The following is a 24831-nucleotide window of genomic DNA, read 5'->3' on the forward strand; positions in this document are numbered from 1 at the left end:
ACATAATTAAGTGGAACACAGTTTTCAGCAATTGTTTATTTTTATTTCTTTACAAATGGCATTCATTTTCAAAGGGGGACAACTTTTTCAGAATATTTTCAGTACGGGACAGTACGGCAGAACATAACAAACACACATGAGATACCTACTTTCGTGTCGGTCATATCTTTTAGATCTACTCAAAGAATGCTGTATTAGGGATTAAAATAATCATAAATGGTTCGTTTCTAAAGCTGAACATCTAACAAGAAAACATCTGGCATGAAAATGGCTGCAGCTTGCTACAGACGGGAGAAACTATTGTGCTTATTGTTTGTTTGTATAGCTGCGGGCAATTAACCAAACCAGTGCTCCTGGATTCAGTACCAGTACAAACCTGTTCTCCGCAAGAAACTGCCAACTTCCCCACATGAATCAGGGATGGAGGGCGAATGATGTTAGACACAATGTCTTCTATCAAGTCGACACGGAGAACATACGCTCCTCACCCCCCCCCCCCCCCCCCCCCCCCCTCCGCCCATGGATGAAACTCACGACCCCAAGATCCGTAGGTCTCGGGTCTCCCTGTTGAGCCTAAAATTGATAGACTTTGTTTTCTTACAGAAAAAAATCAAAACTCTGAAAAGTTCAAGCTCAATTATCACATATTATTCGTGCACTTAGCTATCAAAATCATGCAATGTTCGGGAATTGTGGGATTAACGCGCCAGTTTCATCAGTGCAATGCGGTTCGCCAATCACTTTCTTACGTTAAATTAAGATAATAAGATCAAAATCATTCTCGTTTAACATAAAACGTTCAAATATGGTCAATCAGGAAATATGAATGGACTCATATCGTCAATAAAATATCATAAAGTCGGAGCAAATGAAAATTGATTTCACTAGACAGAAATGGTTGAAGAAAAGACAATTCATATAGAAAAGTGGACTTTTATTGATTGTCACAAAGAAAGAGTATCAAAACAAACAACAATTATAAAAAATACATGTACAAATAATTTAAGAAATGTCATAAAGGAATAAACGAGAATAAACTGTAGTTTTAACTCACTTTGTGATTTTTTTTTTTTTGATTTTTTTTGTATAAATGGCAAAGCTAACAATGACAATAATATAAACATAAACATACAGAAGGTATATATCTTGGCACAACGGACGATACTGGAATAACAAATATACTGCAACAGTCTTGCTTTCAATTTTGTTTTATTACAATGAAAAACGTTTCGATTTTTATTATCTTTCTTATATTCCAAATAGAAATGATTAGGGTGAAAGTAAAAACGATTGTAAGCAATCTTTAAGGCGTACGATGTATTAACTGTAAGGAAAGAAACGTATTTCACATATACACAGAACCCGGAAAATATTGGAACCAAAATCAAGGTGCATTAGAAAAAACTGATTCTTGTGTCTAAATTGATAAGATAAAAGTGTCAAGTGCTTAATATTAAGATCAGTAAACACAGAAAGAGATCAGGGTTTCAAGTATTTTTAATTGAATTTAACATAACGTCACACCGAAACAATTACGGGTCATTTGTCGAATTTGGGAGGAAGATCCTCTGTGCCCTTTAAGCCAATTATTTCAGGATTCTATCTGGGTAGAACAACGACTTATCGCAAGCGACGTGGAGGCTTCTTCACATAAAACTGTCTATACCTCAAGCGATGTTTCGAACCGAATGAATGAGGAGAAAATAATTCGAAATCAGCGACTTTAACCATTCGGCCATAGCTCTTAGTGATAATGACAATGTGAAATTTATAAGTTTTCGACTGTGATAGATATAACAAAGAATAAAGCTTCATCTAAAAAGTTTTCACATGTGATGTCAAAACGCATTCAAATAATAAAAAGACTGAGTGGAAAAAATATCCAAGTTACTCTTTAATATCCCAAATCGCTCCCTGTTGTAGGATTATATGTAGAAATATATGGTATAATGTTTTCACATTTATTATTTTGTAGGCTTAAATAAATACTTCATGAATTTGTATTGCTTTAATAAAATGATGATACTATGAAAAGAATAATATACGACACAAAAATAATAAAATGTAAAAGACAGCTTCCGAATTTACAAAGACCTCTTATTAAATCTGAATATAATGAAAACAGAACTTCTCCATCAGTACAAAAATACAATGACCCTAGATGTAGTTTATGTATCTGGATAATTGAAGGGTCTTCTTTCAGTTTAAAAAGTAAAATATTTCATGTTAAAGAAAGTATGGACTGCACTGTTCAAAATGTATTATATGTACTAGTTTGTAATAGATGTAATGAATTTTATATTGGTCAAACAGGAGATAAACTCAGAAATAAAAGAAAAGTACATAACCAACAAATAAGAGACCCACCAACAAGACAATTGCCTTTAAGTACTTATTTAGATATATGCTCAAACATCGTCCTAAAATTTTCAATATTTCTTTTACAAATATCACAGTCATGATTTTTCAGCTAGGTTGTCTAGAGAACGCCATTTCATTGATATCTAAACAGAGACTTAACCAAAACTGATAACGTCACAATATTTACGTTGTGTACACATGTGTACGCAAAAATGACGTTGCTTACCCATTACACATTTTATGACGCCATATTGTATTATTTGCCCTGATGAGTAATAAACGAAACCGGTAGGCAAATATTATGTAACTCATGTAATGTTGTTTATTTTTTCTTTATATATATGTACATTTTTTTACTTTACTTTATCACATGTTGTGGATTTTTAAGTTGGTCTGGTTTTAAAATAGCAAGATATATGAAACATAGTTGTTCAATATTCTTTACGAGTTGATAGCACAATGTACTTTACATTTTTCATGCATTAAACTGTGAGCTCAGAGTAAAAGAATTTGAACTTCGAACACTTGTTACACCCCCTGCGCCCCCTCCCTACCCAAACAAAAACAAAAGATGTGAACATGGATTGTGGTTTTACTAAAAAAAGCAAATAAAGAATCATCGAGCTCAGGTCGTGAATACATAATATAGAAAAATCTTTATATTAATTAATAATACGAAAGGTGAGCTTCATTTTAACACAGTTCAAACCTTACTATTTGCCTGGGTGAAAATGAGACAAAACGTGCAAAACGATGTAAGTGAGATAGAATAAAGCTATATTTCATTTCATCGATATATCCGTCATTTAATGAAACAAATTTTAGTGGCTTTTGTTGTTGATTAATAAGATAAGTAATTATAAGCAACACTTAATTAATAATTAATTAATTAATTATTAATTTATGTGTTACATGCGAACTAACGTAATCAATTTTCAAGCTTTTAAATTTTTTTAAAAAATATGCGTAATAATATTGTTGACAGCACAGAGAAAGAGGGACACTATCTTTTCTAAGTGAAAACCCGAACTTGAAAAGTTAAGATGTAACAACATTCTATATAAGTCATTAACAAATAAGATTGGATTATCATTATCCCATTTCAGTTGTGAATGTATCAGACCACTTTATAAATTTTCTTGTATTTCTGATAACACATTTGTATAGCTAGAGACACTTCGCGTTCTTGTAGGACAATATGACAGAAGTGACATAACTGACATATTGTATCGTTTATACAGAATAAACAGAAACAAGACTAAAACCATTAATACCGGCAGTACAACTTTAACATTTACATCGGAACTAGGCTTTGTGTTCTTTGTAGTTTTTGGAGATTTATGTGGAGCACTTGTCATGAGTGTTTGACTTGTTGTTACAACATCCTTTCCTCTAGTGGTGTTTACTGTACATATATCACTGTACTGTTGTTGAAACCGTGCTATTGCTGGAGCAGCTGTTCCATAAAGTGTTACAGACAGCTGACTTAAATTTGTTTCATCTACGGAAAAAAAAGATAAATTTTAATAAACTTTTGAGTTTTGTGCCTGTATCTGTACTAAAATGTAATTATTTGAAGGTACAGTGTGTGTGATAAGACCATAAGTTTGTCTAACATCATATATTATTTGTATACAGATAAGGTATTTAAAAGTGTTGTTTCATAAGCAAATTTTAAGCACAACAGGGATTTCTTTGGTTTCAACTATTAAGTGTAGGTCCAAACCGGCCAGTCGCTATTAACACAGGTCCATGGGGGTTTTGATAAAGCTTCTTACTTGCAGAATGTCTATCCTGAACATATAGAACCCAAGGACCAAACGCTATCTCATCCCAGAAATGTACAGACACCAGTCGCAATTTGCTCACAGCCACCGGCTTGCCCTACCGCAATATAACAAATATCATTAGTACAACTATAAATACAATTTTTATACTTATGCAAGTTTTTATAATGTTTTATATTTTTCAATGTTTTATAAATATTATGTTACCCATAAAATATATAAACATTGCATGTCGACATGGCAGTATGCATGTATTTAAAGATATATTAGAGCCAAATGCATATTTGAAAATTTGAAATAAGTTGAAAATGATGCAGAAGGTTTGTAAATGTTTCCGATAGTATCTGTTGATATTTGTTAAATAACTGAAATAATATAAGAATTTTGACAGGTTAAAGGTGCGGATGGAAATATCTGGCTGAAGGGTAACTGTTGAGGTAGTTACGAGGCGCTTCCGAGAGCCAGATACTTCCATCCGCACCTTCAGCCGTTGATTGATTTTTCTTGCATACCATATTCTTCAAAAATATAAGATTTAGAATGAAACGAATGTGTTTCTTTTAAGCACTGTTTAGATAAAGTAGCGTATAAATTTATGCATACATTTATAAATTGCACCACGTGAGTCATCTTACACCCCAGGGTGTAAGACGAGCTTTAAGCACCAGCACTTCGTAACAATTTATCCAAAGAAGACTTACCCGTTTGGGTTGAAAATACATCAAGACTGATGTTGTTCCGCCAGGTGATTTTATCGCCATTTTGATTTCACCTGAACTTGATTTTAGGTTCATTTTTACCATGATGTGTTCCATCTTTGCAAGGCAAGTTTGGCTTTTCGTCTTGTCACAACTATGACAAAATTCGAAAGTTTGTGTACGGACTGAGGGTGTTCTGTAGAAAGTAAAAGCACATGAAATCTAACTCTGTTCTGATATGTTTTACTGACATGCTCTAAATATTATTCTTATTAGGGTTTGAAAGATTGGAGAAACAGAATACTTTTAACATTTGCAATAATGCTTGTCGCTCTGGGCATAGAATACAGGAGGCGAAAGAACGTGAATACATAATTTTAACCATAAACAAGAGCTGTCACAGGAGACAGCGCGCTCGACTATTTCGATGCTGGATAGTGAAACTGGGCACATCTGAGGAAACTAGAGCTGTCACTGGAGTATTTAATGACTCCAATTGTGGATGAAGATATTGCACAAACGCCTGAGTCTATGTCAAATATACCAACTTAAAGTAATAAGAGAGGTAAAGATAAAATGTATCAAAACACTATATAAGTATATCCTAAGCAAAAAGGGGCATAATTCATTAAATATTGGCACCAGAGTTATGCACCTTGTGTCATATGGTGTGGGTGATGATGTTGAACAACTGTTTTAAGTTTGAATAAAATCCATTCAGTAATAACAGAGACAGAGTGAAAGTGCATCAAAACTTTAACCTAAAATTCTAAGTAAAAAGGGGGGAATAATTAATGAAAAATTGGTGCCAGAGTTATGCACCTTGCGTCATATGGTGTGGGTGATGATGTTGAACAATTATTTTAAGCTTGAATCAAATCTATTCCGTAATAGCAGAGACAGAGTGAAAGTGCATCAAAACTTTAACCAAACATTCTAAGTAAAATGAGGATATAATTCATGAAAAATTGGTCCCAGAGTTATGCACCTTGTGTCATATGATAAGGGTAATGATGTTGAACAATTGTTTAAGTTTGAATCAGATCCATTCAGTAATAACAGAGATAGAGTGAAAGTGCATAAAACTTTAACCTGAAATTCTAAGTAAAAAGGGGAATAATTCATGAAAAATTGTGCCAGAGTTATGCATCTTGTGTCATATGATGTGGGTGATGATGCTGAACAACTATTTTAAGTTTGAATCAAATCCATTCAGTAATAACAGAGGTAGAGTGAAAGTGCACCAAAACTTTAACCTGCAATTCTAAGTAAAAAGGGGGAATAATTCATGAAAAAATGGTGCCAGAGTTATGCACCTTGGGTCATATGATGTGGGTGATGATGTTGAACAACTATTTTAAGTTTGAATCAAATCCATTCAGTAATAACAGAGATAGAGTGAAAGTGCATCAAAACTTTAACCTGAAAATCTAAGTGAAAAAGGGGGATAATTCATGAAATATTGGTGCCAGAGTTATGTCCCTTATGTCAGATGATGTGGATGATGATGAGGAATAAGTATTTCAAGTTTGAATCAAATCCATCGAGTAATTACAGAGATAAATTGAAAAAAGAGAAAGTGTAAAAAAAACTTTAACCAAGGTGGGGACGCGGAAAGACGCCGACGCCGACGCCGAAGCCGGGTCGAGTAGGATAGCTCTCCTTATACTTCGTATAGTCGAGCTAAAAACGACGTTATGAATATTCTATGTTTAGTTTTCGAACAAATAATTAACAACTACAACTATATATTTGAGCGTCAGAAATCTTTTTCATGTGGTAACAATAATATGAAATTACCTAAAGGACAGGAAAAACTAGTTAATATTTGGTGTACCTAGTAATGTATGTGTATAGAGTCGTTGTTCGTAACTTTGGTGTTGGAGTTTGGATGAGTGCTTGTGAAATTAGTTTGTCAGCATTCACTAGACCAAAACCAAACACCCCATGAACTACAAAAAGTAACAAAATATAGAAAGATAATAAAATATTAAAAAAATCTACTTCACGCGAGTTTTATATAATTATCCCTTGAAATAACTAAATGAATTGTATTCAGATCATAAATTTAAATATGAATGGAATGGTTTATTTCATCAAAGTTTAATTTCACATATATTTATATAAAACAAACACTTACAGTGTATGCCAGCGGCATTGCTTTGGAATGCAATTTTCTCCTTGCGTAGTTGCTTATAGTCGGATGTATGAACAAGCAGATGTTGAACGTCTCTCAATGACAGGTTTTTACTGAAATCAAAGTACATGCATCTGCATCATCAACATCATTATAAACCATTTAAGTAGACTGCTTCACGAAATATATTCGAGTCATGTTCCAGAAATTGAAAGAAAAACGATTGTTTAGATCATATAAAAAGAAATATGAAACCTATGTGTAATAAGTTAAACTTAAAGGAGAGATTAAACTCCCGACACAAATTTATGCTGCATGCCATTAAAACTGTACCTTGTCTGTTCTTTAATGGAATTGAAGCTTATGTTTTGGCAACAACTTCATTAAACTTACTTTGCCCCTAGAGCTAGTCCAATCAGTGCTGTCACTTGAGCTGTAGCAGCAGAAACGCCATTAAAACCAGTAATGCATCTGTTTCTAAGAGTGGTAGTGACCTGTTCGATAAAACAAAGCGATCTATTTCAATTTATAATATAGTTTAAAATTGCGGGCATTTCTCTCAATTATGGTAAAAACGACGATAATTACTTCTGTTCTCTTGCACGTATCTGCAGAACGTCTGTATAGGGCCTGTATTTTGAAAGCTGTTAAAGTCTTGTAACAGGAAATACTGTAACAATTTTCAGGCATAAAACAAACACACCCGGTTTATTTCAGCAACATGTTTCAGATGAAAGACTGGCATGTCTCAAAATTACATCTGTATTTTTTTTAAGAACAACGCGAGTATTGTAAGTCTTTAATGCATTTTGGCGTTATATAACTGAAATTTACATAAACAAGTGTAATAGTTAAGCATCTAATGCAGTTATAAAAGCGCATGTAAAAGCAAAGCTATTTAAAATACATTTGAAGCTGATAAGTGTAAAGGAATTAATTACAAAATTGTAACATGTTCTCATGACAAAGAAGAACATTTTCTGATGCAAAAGTATCTATGTTGTAACAGTTACAACTGCTATATTGTAAACACATTCCACAGTGTTCGTTACTTACTAGTAAGTCATTTATTTTGTAAGTTTTTTCAGATCTGTTCCTTATTTGCCAATTCGAACTATTTTAAAATCGTTTTACAGCTGTAAATTGAAATCGACAAATAAAATCAATGTTGACTAGTTCTGAACAAAAATACACATCTTTTAAAACTGTAAAATTTCACACTGGCATCACTGAGTCGATAACAGATTCCGTAGCTAAGTCTATCAACAAACGTAACCCGAATGATGTTTTAAGGGGGAGTTTTCCAGAGTTCATAACATTCGGTTGGTCGCTTATGGTCATCATACTCAGATACGTAAATATTACAAGATGTCGTCCTTGCATGCATTCGTTGTGAAATATTAGAACGTTCACACTTCGATTTCGGTTTGTTTTTTTTTGTAAACATTTATAGCCAAACTAGTATTAAAAATGCATCTATTAAGGTTTTAATAGCTTCGTTTACTAAACAAATACAATATTATCTTAAGATATATTAGCTATATTATAAAGTATTAAAGTTTGCTACTTATCTAAGGTTTAATCTGTCACTATTTATTTATGATATGCTGACTATAAAAACAGTTTTGTGTGAAGCCCTACAAACGCGACTTTGTATGAGGTTATGACCCAACTGTTTTGAGATACACCGCATGTTTGGTGTTCAGCCCTTTTACAGTTGGACGCTACGCTTTCCTCATTGATATATTGTGTCTGACGGAACAGGTGGAGGACGCTATGACTAGTAGTTCTTAAATCCCACCATGACTGAGCTATTATGATTTCCGTCTTCTGGCCCGTTTCGTCGGGCCCTTAAGGGTGTTTCCCTTGTTGCTCTGTCTTCTGCAAAGGCATTGAGTACATACGTTTTAGGTTCTTAAGAATTGCATTTTTATATACATATATACAAGACCATTTTTGTGTTTTACATTTCATGCCTTCTGTTGCCTTTACGTATGTTAGGGTTTCACCTGGAGGGGATAACTTTTATTTACACTGTCTTGTGACTTTGGAACATGGTGGGGGTAAGAGTGAGGTTAGGTGCACCATAAACCGGTTTAAACTCCCCAGTGGTGGTTTTGCCACTGACCGTTCCAAGGCGGTGCCCCACTGTGTTCCTGTATCTGTTTGTTTTGTCCTTGTGTGTTTATTTTGTGTGTGTGTGTGTGTGTGTGTAGTGTGCGAGTGCTGTTCGTGTGTGTCTTTGGGGAGGCTGCGTTTTTGGAACGTGGCTTTACCTGTTGGATATTCTTTCTTGTTTTTTTTTTCTTGTTTTTTTTTTGTATTCGAAACTGAAACCGCGATTAATCTTATTGAAAAAGTCAACAACGTGTTTGTAAACATTACCATTGAAGAAGAAGTAAGATTATTTCCCTCTCCTAGCCCTGACGTAAGAACACTGGCATCTGTATACGTGTAGTCAGGTACTGCTCCGTTTCTCCCTATGCTGTTAACTGTTATAGTGTAGACGTTGTTTGACAACTCATTTCCAGGTGGTCCTGAGGGTACAACGTGTATAGTACCTAAACCATGTCGACCCTATACAAAAAGAGAGTAAGATTCGTTTAATACGTTATTTTTATTACAATCACATCATGTTTTTGTCTTTTTTTTTTAATTATGGTGTCTATTGATGTGTTAGTGACTAACGACTTTATTTCATCTTATGATCCTAAAAGACGGAACTTGGAATAAAAATGTAGGGTCTTTTGAATTATATCACGACCTAATCGATTTTCCTATTTTGCAACAAAAACACTGTTTTTACATAACAATTATTACGTCATTACGCCAAGCGTTATGGCGGCGCGCTGGAAAAGAATTTTACAAAAGCAGGCAAATTGTCTGTGGATGTTGTCAAGGATGTCCATAATAATCCTTCAAAGTTGATACTATGTTTGAATCAAAATAATACATCGCAAAAAGTGATTTTCTTTTGAATATAGTCATTGTTAAGAATTAAGATGGGAATTAATTATCACCAGGGCGCGTGTGAACGACTGATTTGGCTTGATTCTACGAAACACCACTGTTTGTGATGTGTTATTGCTTAAACAATATACAACATACTCGATTAGTATTCTGTAAACAGTGACAGATCGGCATAAAGATAAATTTGCTATGATGTTGCCGAGGCCTTATACTAAAAGTAAATATCGCTCGGCAGATATTTGAAAGTGGTTGATGGGAGATTTTGGCTAATTGTTTGTGTCATTTTCATATAATTATAAATGTAGATTTCATTTTAGATTGTGTAGCTTTTTGGATCACAGGGTTTGATCCCCGTACGAGGCGTTTGTTCTCCATAATAACTGATAAAAGACAATGTGTCTGATATCGTTCCTCCTCCATCTCTGACACATGTAGGGACGTAGGCAGATACTTGTGGAGAACATTTAAGTATTTGAACAGAATCCAGGAAAAGTGCTTATTATAATAAGTTCACTACCTGTCGTTACATTCCTGAAATACTGTTGATAACGGTGCTAACTCAAAGCAGACAAAAGCAAACAAAACACTGGAGATTACAAGCAAGGTGGTGTGTACTATTAACCGTTAATATTTTCTTCGCATGACCGCTGTACAGCAGCGCGCTACTGTCTACCTTACGTATTTGCTATATTCCTGTTATCTTATGACTTGCATTATGTACCTTGCTACGTACATTGGTGTAGAAATTTACTTGTAAGGGGACATAATTATTATATGTTTTCAATGTCATAAATCAGTTTATGGCATTTATAACGATTTTCCAATTATATTTCCCATAGTATCTTTTGACATAAAATGGGGAAAATAAATTCAGAAATGAAAATGTCTTAGACCCATGAATTTTAAAGAGGGTTTCAAAGAAACAAGAGACGAACAGATTCTGCAATGTTTGAAGTGATAATTAAAACCGAAAACTCTGCTATAGAAAATACGAATAAACAATTGTATGACTTACATGCTTTGCCCCGTAACTAACTGCATCTCGAGTAGCTAAATCTAACGTGTCAAATGGTTTTGTTGGTGCCCACGCATTAGCAAAAATATCAATTGTATCCAGGTTGTACACAAGTGCTCTTGCAATAATATCAGAACATGTCCAATGACTCGGCTCTAGCACAGGGATATGGTTGTTGAAAAGCTTTACCTTGTAGATCTTCAGTGCTGGTGAATAGGTGACAAATAATGTAGATATATCTAATACTATCAAATAAAACATATATGTAGACAATCTAACTGTATTTTGATCTGCAACATATAAGTCAGTTTCGATATGTAACAAATTAACAGTTATCCTGGATGAACGAATCAGTCCGAGTCTTTTAAACATCACATAGTGTTGTGATTCAAATCATGTATCAAAAGATGTATCCTTTAATATAACTTTAAAATCTGTACTGCATGCAGATAGAGGACATCCTGATATTATGGTTTGTTACGCTGACAAGCACTACATTTTCTTTATTTTTACGTAGATAACTGGTATTTAAATTAATGTTTACCTATTATTGTCGAATTGTGCGCAATTCCAGCACTACATATACCATTTCCTTTTGTAGCTGCAATTATGCTTGCGACTTTATTTCCATGACTGAAACACAAATACATTGTTAAAGACCGTGGGCATGTTACAATTTGTACCTTATATGTAAAACATTTTTTCGATTCAATGACTATAATCATTACTTAAAACATAATGTTCATTTTGCTTAATTGCATCTAAATAGTTAATTTACCTTAACCTTAGTTAGTTGAAGTAAATACTATTAAGTGTATAAATGTTTTAAAAACTTAACTTATTTTATGTTAAACAACCTTTAAGTGATAACTAGATTTACACAAATACATACTCCGTAAAATGCGATGATTTCTTTTGAAGGTTGTGGTAATATTCTGGTGTAACATTTGAACTGTCGTCTATAAAGTTGTAACTCAGATTTGTATTCTTAAGTACCATAAAGGGAAAAGGAATACAATAGAAAACTAAGGAAAAAAAGAACACAATAAAAAGCTAAGAAAGAAACAATGCATAACCACAGGAATGTAAATATTAACAAAAACAAAATGCATAAAGCAATAACAAAATGCATAAAGCAATAACAAAATGCATAAAAGAATAACATCCAGTGAAACACAAATGTGTGGGTGCCCTGCAATATTACTGTAGACCTTTTTGTCGATAGATAGATGATAAGAAAATTACAACATGCTGCCACCATTGAACGCGTTTATAAGGTCAAGCTAGTCCACTCAAATAATTCTATAAAAGGCAAATAAATATGTAAAAAAAAGTCAACAATGAAAAATAACTAAAAAGAGACGTTTAATACATATGAAACAATACCAAATTGTTCTTTAGGTCTAGAAGCTCTGTGTTTATTCCGACATCTGTTATAGCAATAGTGACATTGGACCCTGTGTATCCTCTTGCCCAAGCTTTGTGAACGCCCATCCCATAGTAACGGTCGCACACAAGGTTGGGCTGTAAATTATATAAACTTTAAATTTGGATTGAATTATTTTTATCTATTCTACTGAGTTACTTTTAAGAATAAAAGTGATCATTCAACACGGCAAATGAGTACAAATATTTTGCTCATTTACACCAAACATTACGTGAGGAAAAGAAGATATGACTTTTTTTTATTTATTTATTCATTTATTTATTTTGTGTATCATGCTTTTTCAGTATTAGAACTAATCCGTCTTACAGACTGGCCGCTTCCCCTTTCATACTGCTACGCAGACAATAATTCTATAGGCAAAAGGAAGTAAAACTAAGTACATCAATAAATTGAACTAATAATGTTATAAATCTAATTTACATATACATTTAATATGTTATCTGAAAAGACGTTTTTATCGATTAATCCCCAGTCTGGATCCCGATGTTTCAATGTGTTCCCAGGCTTCAGTGTGTTTTTATATTCCCGAACACGTTCCAGAGCTGTTATCTAAAACACAAAATAAGAATATACATAGAGAACGAATGTGCTTTCTAAATGACATTGTGCAATTATATTAATGCAACGCATTTTATATATTAATCCTACATACCTATAAAATGCCTACATTGAAATATCTTGATTTCGAATTCCAGGTAAGAAACCAAACAAAGACATCAAGACATCTGAAAACAATTGATATTTTCAGGTAAACCTTACCTTACTTTTGTAAAGCTTTTTGATTTTTGATATCGTCCGATGTAACGTAGATTTTTTTCTAAAACCGGTGTATTCAAATATATAAGTTGATGGTGTAATCTGAAAAATAAACGTACTCATCATCAATTGTAAACATGGAGACGGTTCCAATCTGAAGGTGATCCATGCTCAAATATAATTACAAAATACAATACATATCGCATATCCGTAGCCCTGACCAACGTATAAACCGGGCCAGTCTATTTTATTAGTAAACAACACTGTTGACCCACTTTATTGATTTTAAGTAACAGGAAGTAGGGAAATTTAGGTTATGAAAAAAGCTATCCGTTACGTATTTCATGATTATCTGTCTAATGCTAATTCTTAAAATGACATTTGACAACAGAATTTATGAACTGTAATATTCTCCTAAATCTTAGACGTGGATGAAAATACTTAAGTTTAAATTATGTACATAATATATACAGATAAATAGAGTTTACCTTATTACGCAGTGTCAAGTTATGTGGTAACAATTGTTGACACAATGTACGTGTTTCATTCCTTTTTATTCTTAACACATATTTTACTCCGACTTTAGTGTATATTTCATCTGTCATTAAACTTAATGTTAATATTAAAGTAAAAATTGTCATTTTAATCCTGATATCCATTACTACCTCTGTACGCAGTTAACCGAACTAAACTGAAATGAGGTATAACTCTAAAAATAGAATTTTGGAAATCCAGCCTACCCGGAGGTTTATTTTTAAATACATGTAGTGGAATTCCACGCTCGCCGGGTAGTGAAAATGCAGAACTCAACATTTACACATGTTATAAGTACTAGAATATAATTTAGAGACATCCGCTGATGTATTCATACGGCGGTGCACATGAAACCTTCTTGAAAAGCGGCGTATGGTCCCAAGTTAAAACAATGAGCAGAACTAAACAAACTGGAATTTAGATATTGGATCTGAGCCTAAATGGTCAAGCTTAGAAATTAAACAGTGCACTAACACAATATAAATGTCGTGCTGAACGATCTGAAGAGATCGAAATATAACGATTGAAGGTACGGGGAAACGTTTTACTTTTTCAAACCTAATTTGATTCTTGGGCGTTTTCCGTTGCATTCTGTAAACGATACCGTGATTCCATTAAAAACGGTCATGACCAACTATATTTTAAACGCATCCCACGTTTGAAATTAAACTCTTTTTTTGGTTCCTATTTGATTGTGTATTACGGGATTGGTGGTAGACTCAATGGTAGGTAGCTTCGAGATACTTCTTGCACTGAGTTGCTTTGTCTACTACCCTGCTTTTGGGTACTTATAATAAGAAACAATATATCCCAAACAGTGATTTGTCGTTGAATAAAATCATTGTTTGGGGTTTAAATGCGAAGGAATTATATCATGAGGGCACAGCTATAAAACACAATTTCATGTGAGCACTATCTTTTTCAGTGTCCTAACTTTATAAATCAAAGAATAGTTATGTGTCAGTCAGCCAAGGACTATCACCCTTTAAGCACAGAATATTTACTTTTTGAGAACTCTTCTTTATCAGCAGATGATAATATTAACATTTTTAGTGTTCAAAAAATTATCAAAGATACAAAGCGTTTTGAGAATTGAAATACTACAGTGACTTTTGTGTCCCGACTCAACTAGATTTAGTTCTGCCACAACATGACCACCAATAAAAATCTACAAAGCAATAATTAAATTATCAGTATCACGCCAAATATAAAGAATATGTTGTACTCTATCGTCTTACTATCTTTTCTTCCCTCTTTCCCTCTTCTTTTCACTTCAACAATATAAAATGTTGCCTAGCTTTATGAATAACACATTTTGTAGCTGAATCTCACGTAGTGAAATTTGTTAAGGGGAGGGCATGTAATAATGTTGAGAGAACTTGTTACCCATCCCTTTTGCATATACCGTTGTTAAGTATTTTATCTGAGATGTAAGTATTATATAAATTGGTATGCAGTAAAATGCATGTATGTTTAAACCAGTAATAGTAATAACAATAGAATCAAAATAGCTTCATAAAGGTATACGGCCATAAGGCAATGAAATACTTGAAATATATATATATATTTTTTTCTTCATAATTTGCTATGGTTATAGACTGTAACTGTTTTAAAAATATCTGTTTTTATTTACAATATCAGACACTCCAAGAAAGATAATACTTCTGATTTTTAAACAATATAGTGTACATTTTTGATTATATCGAACAAACTGAACATTATCTTACCTTATTATCTTATCACTAGTTTAAAATGCGTATACTAAAATATAAATGTGGAAAACCACAGGTCGTCCAACACGACTTAAACGAGAATGTTGCAGGCTCGGTTTGATTGAACCTGTTCATGGACGGTAGTGTAAATGCAAGCTACTAGCCACGGGTTGAACAGAACTCAACATTTACACATGTATTTTTTTTTTCGTTGGGTTTAACGTCGCACCGACCCAATTATAGGTCATATGGCGACTTTCCAGCTTTGATGACGGATGAAGACCCCAGGTGCCCCTCCATGCATTATTACATCACGACCTTTCATATTACAGCTGGATGGCTTCCTCACATGAAGAATTCAACGCCCCGAGTGAAGCTCGGCGGGGGTAAGAGTGAGGTTGTTTGCACCATAAACCGGTTTAAGCTCCCGAGTGGTGTTTTTGCCACTGACCGTTCAAAGGCGGTGCCCCACTGTGTTTCTGTATTTGTTCGCTTCGTCCTCGTGTGTTTGCTTTGTGTGTGCGTGTAGTATGCAAGTATGCGTGCTGTGGGTTTCGTTTTGGGGGAAGCTACGTTTTTGGAACATGACTTTCCCTGTTTGATATTTGTCCTTTTTTCGAACCCACAGCGGTGATAGGCAAGTGGTTTCAAGTTAGCGACCTTAACCACTCGGCCATGGAGTCCCCGTACACATGTTATAAGTACCAGAATATAATTTAGAGACATTCGCAAATGTATTCATACGGCGGTGCACATGGAACCTTCAATGATGCACAGAGTGCGATTCTATGAAAAGCGGCGTATGGCCTAAACAAGAAAACAATGGACAGAACTAAACAAACCGGAATTAAGAGAGGGGATCTAAGGTTATTTAGGAAGCAGGTGTAATGAAGTATTTCGACCCCCATAGAATAACGCCCCCGGTCATTATTCTATAGAAAATGTGACTCCTTTCCTGTAAAATATTGACTTCCCTTATAAAAAACTGACTCCCTTTGAAAACTTTACAGAATAACGACCCCCGGTCATTATTCTATAGAAAAACTGACCCCTCCAAGTAAAATACTGACTCCCTAAAGATGACTCCCTTCGAATTTCATAGAATAACGACCCCGGTTATTATTCTATAGAAAAAGTGACTGCTTCCACTACTACTACTACTACTACTACTACTACTACTTCTACTACAACTGCTACTACTTCTACTACTATACCTGCTTCCACTAATACGTCTTGTACATCTACCTCTTCTTCTCCTGCTGCTGTTGTTGCTGTCACTTATTCCTCTGCTGCTGCTGCTGCTGCTGCTGCTGCCGCTACTGCAACTGCCACTACCACTGCCACTACTACTACTACTACTACTACTACTACTACTACTACTTTCTATTGTTGCCGCTACCGTACTTTACTGCCACTGCTAAGTATTGCAACTTCTATTAATACTAAGTTCTATGCTAGCAGTTTCTTGTGCAGTTTTCTTCTGAAGAATTACTTCATACCGAAGTTTGCAGGGATTATTGACACTGGTGTGTTTTGTGAACGTATTGTGAATTATTTTCCTGAAAAAAATGTATACACCAAGATACAGCGTCTGGAAATAGAATACCTTTTCCCGTTGCGGAATGCTCTGATTTCGTGTCAAGTGATGGTATCTGGGGCTAATGGTCAAACGGAAGGACGGACGGACGGACGGATGGACAAGGGCAAATCTATATGCCCCCCTCCCCCGAGTGGGGGCATAAAATGCAGCAATTAGGCCTTAGATACATGAGTTATCACTAAATTTAACCAAATGGCCGGGGTCGTTTTTTTATGGGAGTCGATATTCTTCGTGAGGTTCACTTTACTTCACGTGGGGGAGTCATAGTACTATGATCTGGAGGTCATAATACTATGACCGGGGGGGGTCACTTTTTCTATAGAATAATGACCGGGGGGTCATTATTCTATGGGGGTCGAAATACTTCATTACACCGTCATATCACAGAAATAGCCGAAAGACCAATTTAAAAAGCAGGCACCATATCCAATGGGTTAGGGTGGTATATACCCAAAGCTTTTAAAGCTGGAGTATTGGAACCACCCAAGCCGAAATAGTTAAGCTGAAAAATTAAAAAGTATAAATGCAGTGCTGAACTATCTGAAGAGATCGAAATATAACAGCTCTGATTGAATTTTTTCGGCCGCCACACGGCACAAACAACGCTGCTGTGATAATAAAAGAAAAAAGTGGAAAACCACAGGTCCCCCAACACGGCATAAACGAATAGTAATGAAAGCAACCGTTCACGCCCTCTAGCCCCAGATTGAGTAGAACTCAACATTTACACATGTTATAAGTACCAGACATCCGCAGATGTATTCATAAGGCGGTGCACATTGATGCACAGAGTGCAATTCTTTGAAAAGCGGCTCATGGTCCCCAGATAAAGTAATGTCTGTGCCCTAAACTATAAAACAATGGCAGAACTATACAAACTGGAATTTAGAGAGGAGACCTGATGTAATGGAGCTTGCATACGGGAAGACTTTTCTCGGCCGCCACTCGGCACAAACAACGCTGCTGTGATAATAAAATAAAAAAGTGGAAAACCACAGGTCGCCCAACACGACATAAACGAAAATGTTGCAGGCTCGGGTTGATTGAGCCTGTTCATGGACGATAGTGGAAATAAAAGCTACCGTCCACGCCCTCTAGCACCGGGTTGAGCAGAACTCAACATTTACACATGTTATAAGTACCAGAATATTATTTAGAGACATCTGCAGATGTATTCATACGGCGGTGCATATGGAACCTTCAATGATGCACAGAGTGCATTCCATGAAAAGCGGCGTATGGTCCCAAGTTAAAATAATGGCTATGCCCTAAACGAGAAAACAATGGGCAGAACTAAACAAAATAGAATTTAGAGATTGGATTTGAGGTTATGGAGCCTGCATATTACAGAAACAGCCAAAGGACAAAATTAAAAAGCAGGCACCATATCCAGCGGGTTAGGGTATACACAAAGCTTTTAAAGCTGGAGTATTGGAACCACCCAAGCCGAAATAGTGAAGCTGAAAAATTAAACGTACACTAACACAATGAAGAGATCGAAATATAACATTTTAATACATGTTTACTGTCTATCTATGAAAGAATAACCAAAAGTCTATTAAGAATAATTTGTTTGTAAAACTCTGATTGTCCCTAGCCGTTAGAACAAATATTGGTGTCTTTATATAAACTATATGACATTTACATTAACTTGTGTCATAAGTCAGCCTTTACCTTAAATCTATACAAGTTATAATGATAAATTTGACTTTATCTCTTCAATAAATAGGACTTATGTTCAAAGTCGTGGTTGATTCAAACTGAAATATGCTCTGAATCAACATCTCAATTACTTTTATACTTTTACATAAAACTTAGAAATAAACAAACATTAAAACAACAAATCTCTGAGAAAAGAAGTGAGCGTGGTTAGCAGTAAATAGATAGATAATGAATTAATATATTTATTTGGATATATACTTGTTTCTTTTTCTGTGATTCTATATTCATTGAGATATATAGCGCCTACCTTTGGAGATGGGTCTGCAATTTGCTCGTGTTATAGTATACACAACTATTATAGCTGTGTTAATAGTGCCAGTGGTAAGAAGCCTCCCTGTGGGACAGGAAAAGGCAGAAACATCAATGGATATACAGAATGGTGATTCACTTTTTGGACAGATATACTTCAAGTCTTTTGGTAAGTAAGTGGTGATAAGAGTACAATATTTTCGTGATAAGTGATGTTTTGTTTTATTTTTAATGTTTTGTGGTGGGAATTTTCAAAAATTAAAAACAAAATACAGAATATTATAATTACATAATCAGTCAATTCCGGTGTAACAGCTCAGTTTTCTCCAGACAGTTTTTTTCCAGCTGGTCCCCAACCCCCGAGTTTTATCCAATATAGGATGGAAATTTCACACCACCCCTTAGTTCTTGTGCATAAAAAGGAGAATATATAAGCTGTAAAATCTCATCAGACAGATTGGCTGAAGGAGAATGATGAACCAAGGGCAACATTTTAGCACCAAAATACAAAGGGGGAGAGGCTTTGGGAGAACCAGCTAATCAGTTCCTTCCCCATTTTCATATCTATTATTATTCATGTATGTAGATAAATACACACTAGGGTGAAGGAACCAATTATTCAGTTTCTTCCCCCTTCACCGTCCATTAATATTCAGACATGTAGATTCATACATACTAGGGATGGGGAAAGAACCATCAAGTCAGTTTCTTCCCCCTTCACCGTCCATTATTATTCAGGTATGTAGATACATACATACTGGTGGGGTGGGGGATATCTTACAGTCAGTATCTTTCACATTCATTGTCAATTATTATATAGGTACGTAGATACATGCTAATATGATTGTAAGACTGGGGGTGGGGTAGAACCAACTAGCCAGTTTCTTCCCCCTTCAGTGTCCATTATCATTCAGGTATGTAGATACGTACATACACACTAGGGGGAACGAACCAACTAGTCAGTTTCTTCCACCTTCACCGTCTATTATTCAGACATGTAGATACATACAAACTAGGGATGGGGGAAGAACCAACTATTCAATGAGTCAGTTTCTTCCCCTTTCACGTCTGTTATTCAGACATGTAGGTTCGTTCGGACTAGGGGAAAAGAACCAGCTATTCAGTTTCTTCCCCGTCCACCGTCTATTATTCAGACATGCAAATACATACATACTAGAGGGAAACAACCAACTAGTCAGTTTCTTCTCGCTTTACCATTTTTCTATTCCGACATGAAGATACATACATACCAGGGGGGAAAGAACCAAATTGTCTAGGAGATGGGTGGGGTAGGGGGTGGCGGAGAAGCAGCTATTATTATTCAGGTATGATACATATGTATATATTATTTTATACCAGATTTATATAGCGCCCTTTTTATGATAAACACGTTCGAGGGTGCTTAACATGTACTAACAGAGAAGGAACCAATATCAGTATCTACCATGTATGTACATACTTCAGGCAGAGGAATGATCCAACTAGTCTGCTTCCTCCCCTTCTCCACTTCCCCATCTATTTATAGGGTAAGTTTTTTCTCGCCCTTTGTTGTGTACAAAAAAATTGATGGCAAAATTAAAAACAAACAAAGGGAGAGAAAAAATCAACTGGTTTATTTATCTCGTTTTGTAAAAGGAAAACAGTCGGGTAAAAACTTACTGTCGGGGTGGGGGGGGGGGTGAGGGGGAGGGGAGAAGAGAGAGAGAGAGAAAAACCAACTGTTTTTTTTTCTCTTGTTTGTGTACAGTAACTAAGGAGGAAACAAATAACAAGGGGCAAAACCCAACTGGTTTGTTTTTATCCCTTGCTTGTGTACAAAAACTGAGGGTGAAGAACTAACTGGGGGTGCGGGGGGGGGACATAGGTCTGTTTTCTCTCCCTTCTTTGTGAAAAGAAAAAAAAATAACCACAGGGGAGAAAAGAACAACTGCTCTGATTTTTCTCCCTTGTTGGTGTACAAACGTACGGGCGAAAAACTAACAGAGGAGGAGAAAAGAACTAGTCATTTTTTCTCCCTTGTTTGCGAAAAGAAAGAAAGTGGGTAAAAACTAAGTAGAACTGGAATGTTTTTCTCCCGTGTTTGTACACAAAACTAATGGGGAACTAACTAGGGTGGTGAGAAAAAGCCAACCGGTTGACGTTTTCCCCAGGGAAAGAATCAACTACTTGGTTTTTTTTACCCCGGGGAAGAAATCAACCTGACGTCCCCCCCCCCCCCCACTCACCCCCGTGGAAAAAAACTGACCGGGGAAAAACTGATCGTTACACCGGGAGAAATACACAGAAATCATATATAGTGTAGACAGTTTTTCAATGTTAAAACATTTATGTTTATATTAGACAACACTTCGTGGGTGAATGTATATATGTTATTTGTGTGTAGAGGAAGTTTAGATGCTGAAACAACAGCTCAAAACTCTATTTTTAGACAAGTATGTAATGATTACCATTGTATTTATTTTATTTATGTTATGAATATTCCATTTTCCTTCTCTTTAAGATGACGTCACAACATTTGTACGATCATGGTTCAAAATGCTCACAAGGAAAAGAACAGAAACAGTTTAACAAAAAAGTGGATGACCGGCAGATTATCTAAATTATTTCAGTGCTGTTTATCATTGAATTGAATGTTTCAAACGTTTAATTTAGACATTTCGCAGTTTAGTTAAAAGTTAATGTTATCGATAGCGAAAGTGGCATAATTCATGAAAGACTCAGTTTATAAATCAATAATGACATTTAAAATATATGAAATGTTCTTTCTTCTTTTCACATAAATTTTGTGACACACATAATATACTGTACTAAGGCGTAAAAAAATTGTTTGTTTCCGGTAGCCCGACCTACCCTAAATTTTTGGCCCAACCCTAAATGTTTTTATGGCCTTGGAGAATATTTTTTTCAACTTTTTAAAAAGTTGCAAAACTACATTTTTTATGTTTAAAACATGGTCAGGGGTGTTAGAAATCAACTTACTGATGCTCTAAAGGCATAATCCCCTTATTTGTATTCATTTATTGACACAAAAATAATTTCCGAAAAGTCTCACTTAATAAAAAAAAATCCAAAAAAAAATAATTTTCCGACCTACCTACCCTAATTTGTTTGAGCATGTTACCGGAAACAAAGATTTTTTTTAGGCCTAATCGTTGATGACTGAATAATATTACCTCGAAGTATACTTTATACATAACGAATTCTTATGTTTATTTATATTGCGTTCTGTATATATGTATTATGTATTACAAAAATGTTAAAATCACTTGTATACAATATACTGCTTTACATACGTGATTAAAATGGTAAACGGTCTTCATACTTAGTTAAATGGGAAACAGAAGATACCTATATGAAATATGTAGAATTTATGTTAAAACTTATAGCACACCAACAAGATTTTTCATTTTGACACGGAAGTTTTGGTCACAATACTAAGCTGAAATTGGGAAGAGAGTCATTCAGATACCTCAAGATACATTGATGATATTTTAAAAATGGACAATTTTCATATTTCAGAAATGGTGAATCACATTTTAGACTTACATTTAACAATTTTTATGGGAATTTAGAAACTAGAATGTATATGATAAAAGAGACGACTTCAACTTTGACATTGTCATCTGACACCACCTGGACGGATATATCCTCGAGTAACACCATACTGGGCCTATGTATAGTAACATTATTGTCTTGCAAGAGCTTGCTCAAAAGCAGATTATTTTAATCAATGATATCTAAATCTTACAACATATTTGTTAGAACCATGTTTGCCACAGCTCGTCCAAATACGAAACAACACTTAATACATTTTAAACTTGTTCGTGTACCCTAGAAACACTTAAGAGATGAAATTATAAAATACGTTCAATCAAATAAAGCAGCCATTTTAATCAATTATTTGATAAAATTTAAATACTTATTAAAAGAGAATACAGTTGCAGTGTAGGTTTGATTATTGATCTCTCTGCTTTTAGACACGACACTTTCCTGTTTGATATTGTGATGCCTTAAGTGTAAGGCCCCGCAGGTCCGAATCCAGGGCCGGGGGCCGGGCCCCAAAGTTAGCTGAAAACTAACTTATACTCATCTAAGACCCCAAAATGCACCAGAAGCCACCATTTCATTTTCCATAAGGAGACCCCCTGACCACCCTAAAATGAGGGGAGTAACCACATCCGTACCTCAAAATTTAGAACAAATGCACCAGAGGCCACCATTTCATATCTATTTATAAAATTTCGAGGGGGACACCCCGCTGATCCCCCCCGCTCCCCCCCCCACCCCCCACACACTCTAAAATTAGGGGATTGTCTCCATCTCAAAATTAAGACAAAAAAGCAACAGAGGCCATCATTTCATACTTATATTCAAACATTTCCAGCAGGAGACCCCAAACAAGAGCGGAGGGCCCTCTCCAGTACCAACCCCCACTCCACGCTATGCGCCTCATCGGTGACGCCTTCGTTCCAGCCTGGTGACCCCCAGTCAAATATTTCTGGAGCCGGGCCTGCCCTGTGATGATTTTCTCCTACATTATGTATTTAACGAATGAAGGGTGTTGATTTTTGTCTTTTTGCTTGCGCATTGCCTAGTCCAGCAGTTCTCGCTGCTCTAACGTGTTTGACACTAATGTTAAAGCTTGAGTTAGCAGAGAATTATTTATCATTTACACAAATTGTCTCGTCCAAAAATTTAATTGATTAAGTGTGGCTGTCATGGCACAAATGTGTCAAACTCCTAGTTCTCTTTACAAAAGTTACTGGCCGTTCGAAGGCGGTGTCACTATTTTCAGCCGTCCAGTTACATATACGTTATCCTGTATATTGACAGTATAACTTATTCCTCAAAATCCCCCCCCACTTCCATCCCCACACCCTCCTCACACACACACACACGCACGCACGCACACGCACACGCACACGCACACACACACACACACACACACAACTTCCCCCATTTTTATAAAAATTTGAAAATCTAAACTTCATTTATACGTTTTTCACACCTATTCTTTATTTCTGTTTCCTCTTTTAAAAGGCGCATCTTCATTTTCCAGCATAATGATTGTATTGTGGCCCAGATAAATATCCAAGTATATTGATAAAGTCTATTAATTCTGACCTGTCACAACCACCGTATTGTTTTGAGAAAGTGACTGTAACGTCATAGTTGTACTGATAAAGATATCGGTTATCGTCAGTACAAGATAAACATTACTCTTGGTTACTGTGATATCCGTGTCGTGTTTTGAAATAGGTGACATGGATCTACCAAAATAAACCTGTTTTGAAATGTCGCATTTTTGCTTAATTCGAGAACTTCGTCTTCGTAAGAATAGTCTGAATATTTTTGTATGAACAAGGCCTTTCTTCGTTTTCTTCACCGGTAATCCTATTCAAAATTTAGTCGTTTACGTTGAAACGCTAAACACAGTGTTAAAGCCAAAACGTCGTACATGTAGAATAATGGAATTCTTTCTCTATTATGGAAGTTTGAATAAAAATACAAAATGATGTCCTGAAAGTGTATACTTACCTGTTTTTATTTACATACGTGTTTGTAAACACATTCTGTTTCCAAGTGCATGTATGTTGTATATAAATTCGTAAAGGTTTTCTAAATAGTAAGAGCATATATACGCCGGCATTTTAACACATAGTAGCATGATTTTATGATTTTATCTTTATTTGATTTGTGCTTTCTATATTTCGTTTTTGGGTTGTTTTGTTTTTCTCAGGTCTCAGTCCAGTTATTTAATCATTATGTATGATTTTATGAATACTTGCCTTACGAAACTGATTTTACAATGTATTTTTCAACACCGGCTTGAACTTGGTACG

General features: G+C 35.2%; 1 protein-coding gene and 1 long non-coding RNA gene across 3 annotated transcripts; one reads left to right on the plus strand and one right to left on the minus strand.

Annotated features, from left to right (window-relative positions):
- Positions 1–1054: 1054 nt before the first annotated feature.
- Positions 1055–13867, minus strand: LOC123547188 (proprotein convertase subtilisin/kexin type 6-like). Of its 2 annotated transcripts, XM_045334100.2 has the most exons (14): positions 13660–13867; positions 13175–13273; positions 12842–12964; positions 12355–12492; positions 11861–11955; positions 11513–11601; positions 10969–11174; positions 9369–9560; positions 7377–7477; positions 6987–7096; positions 6684–6798; positions 4850–5042; positions 4140–4245; positions 1055–3862 (listed from the first exon to the last, which is right to left on the minus strand). In XM_045334100.2, exons 1-14 carry the CDS (start codon positions 13828–13830, stop codon positions 3489–3491), a joined length of 2112 nt encoding a protein of 703 aa, XP_045190035.2. In that variant the 5' UTR covers positions 13831–13867; the 3' UTR covers positions 1055–3488. The 2 variants fall into 2 exon arrangements, with proteins under 2 accessions (XP_045190035.2, XP_053380578.1); XM_053524603.1 differs by lacking the exon at positions 12355–12492.
- A 3787-nt stretch (positions 13868–17654) lies between these two features.
- Positions 17655–22303, plus strand: LOC128548674 (uncharacterized). The gene is made up of 2 exons (XR_008367222.1): positions 17655–19157; positions 21489–22303. It is a non-coding gene; the product is annotated as an uncharacterized LOC128548674 (long non-coding RNA).
- Positions 22304–24831: the final 2528 nt, after the last annotated feature.

The sequence above is a fragment of the Mercenaria mercenaria genome, chromosome 15 (genome assembly GCF_021730395.1).
Source record: "Mercenaria mercenaria strain notata chromosome 15, MADL_Memer_1, whole genome shotgun sequence".
Lineage (NCBI taxonomy): Eukaryota > Metazoa > Mollusca > Bivalvia > Venerida > Veneridae > Mercenaria > Mercenaria mercenaria.

What these genes read in the sequence shown, in the direction of transcription:
- LOC123547188 (XM_045334100.2), bottom strand. Translation starts at nt 13,830, where the DNA reads ATGGATATCAGGATTAAAATGACAATTTTTACTTTAATATTAACATTA. An exon ending in ACTTGACACTGCGTAATAAG is followed by an intron (nt 13,274 to 13,659) that starts GTAAACTCTATT and finishes TTTATTTTTCAG; the next exon opens with ATTACACCATCAACTTATAT. An exon ending in TAGACCTAAAGAACAATTTG is followed by an intron (nt 11,956 to 12,354) that starts GTATTGTTTCAT and finishes ATGGTACTTAAG; the next exon opens with AATACAAATCTGAGTTACAA.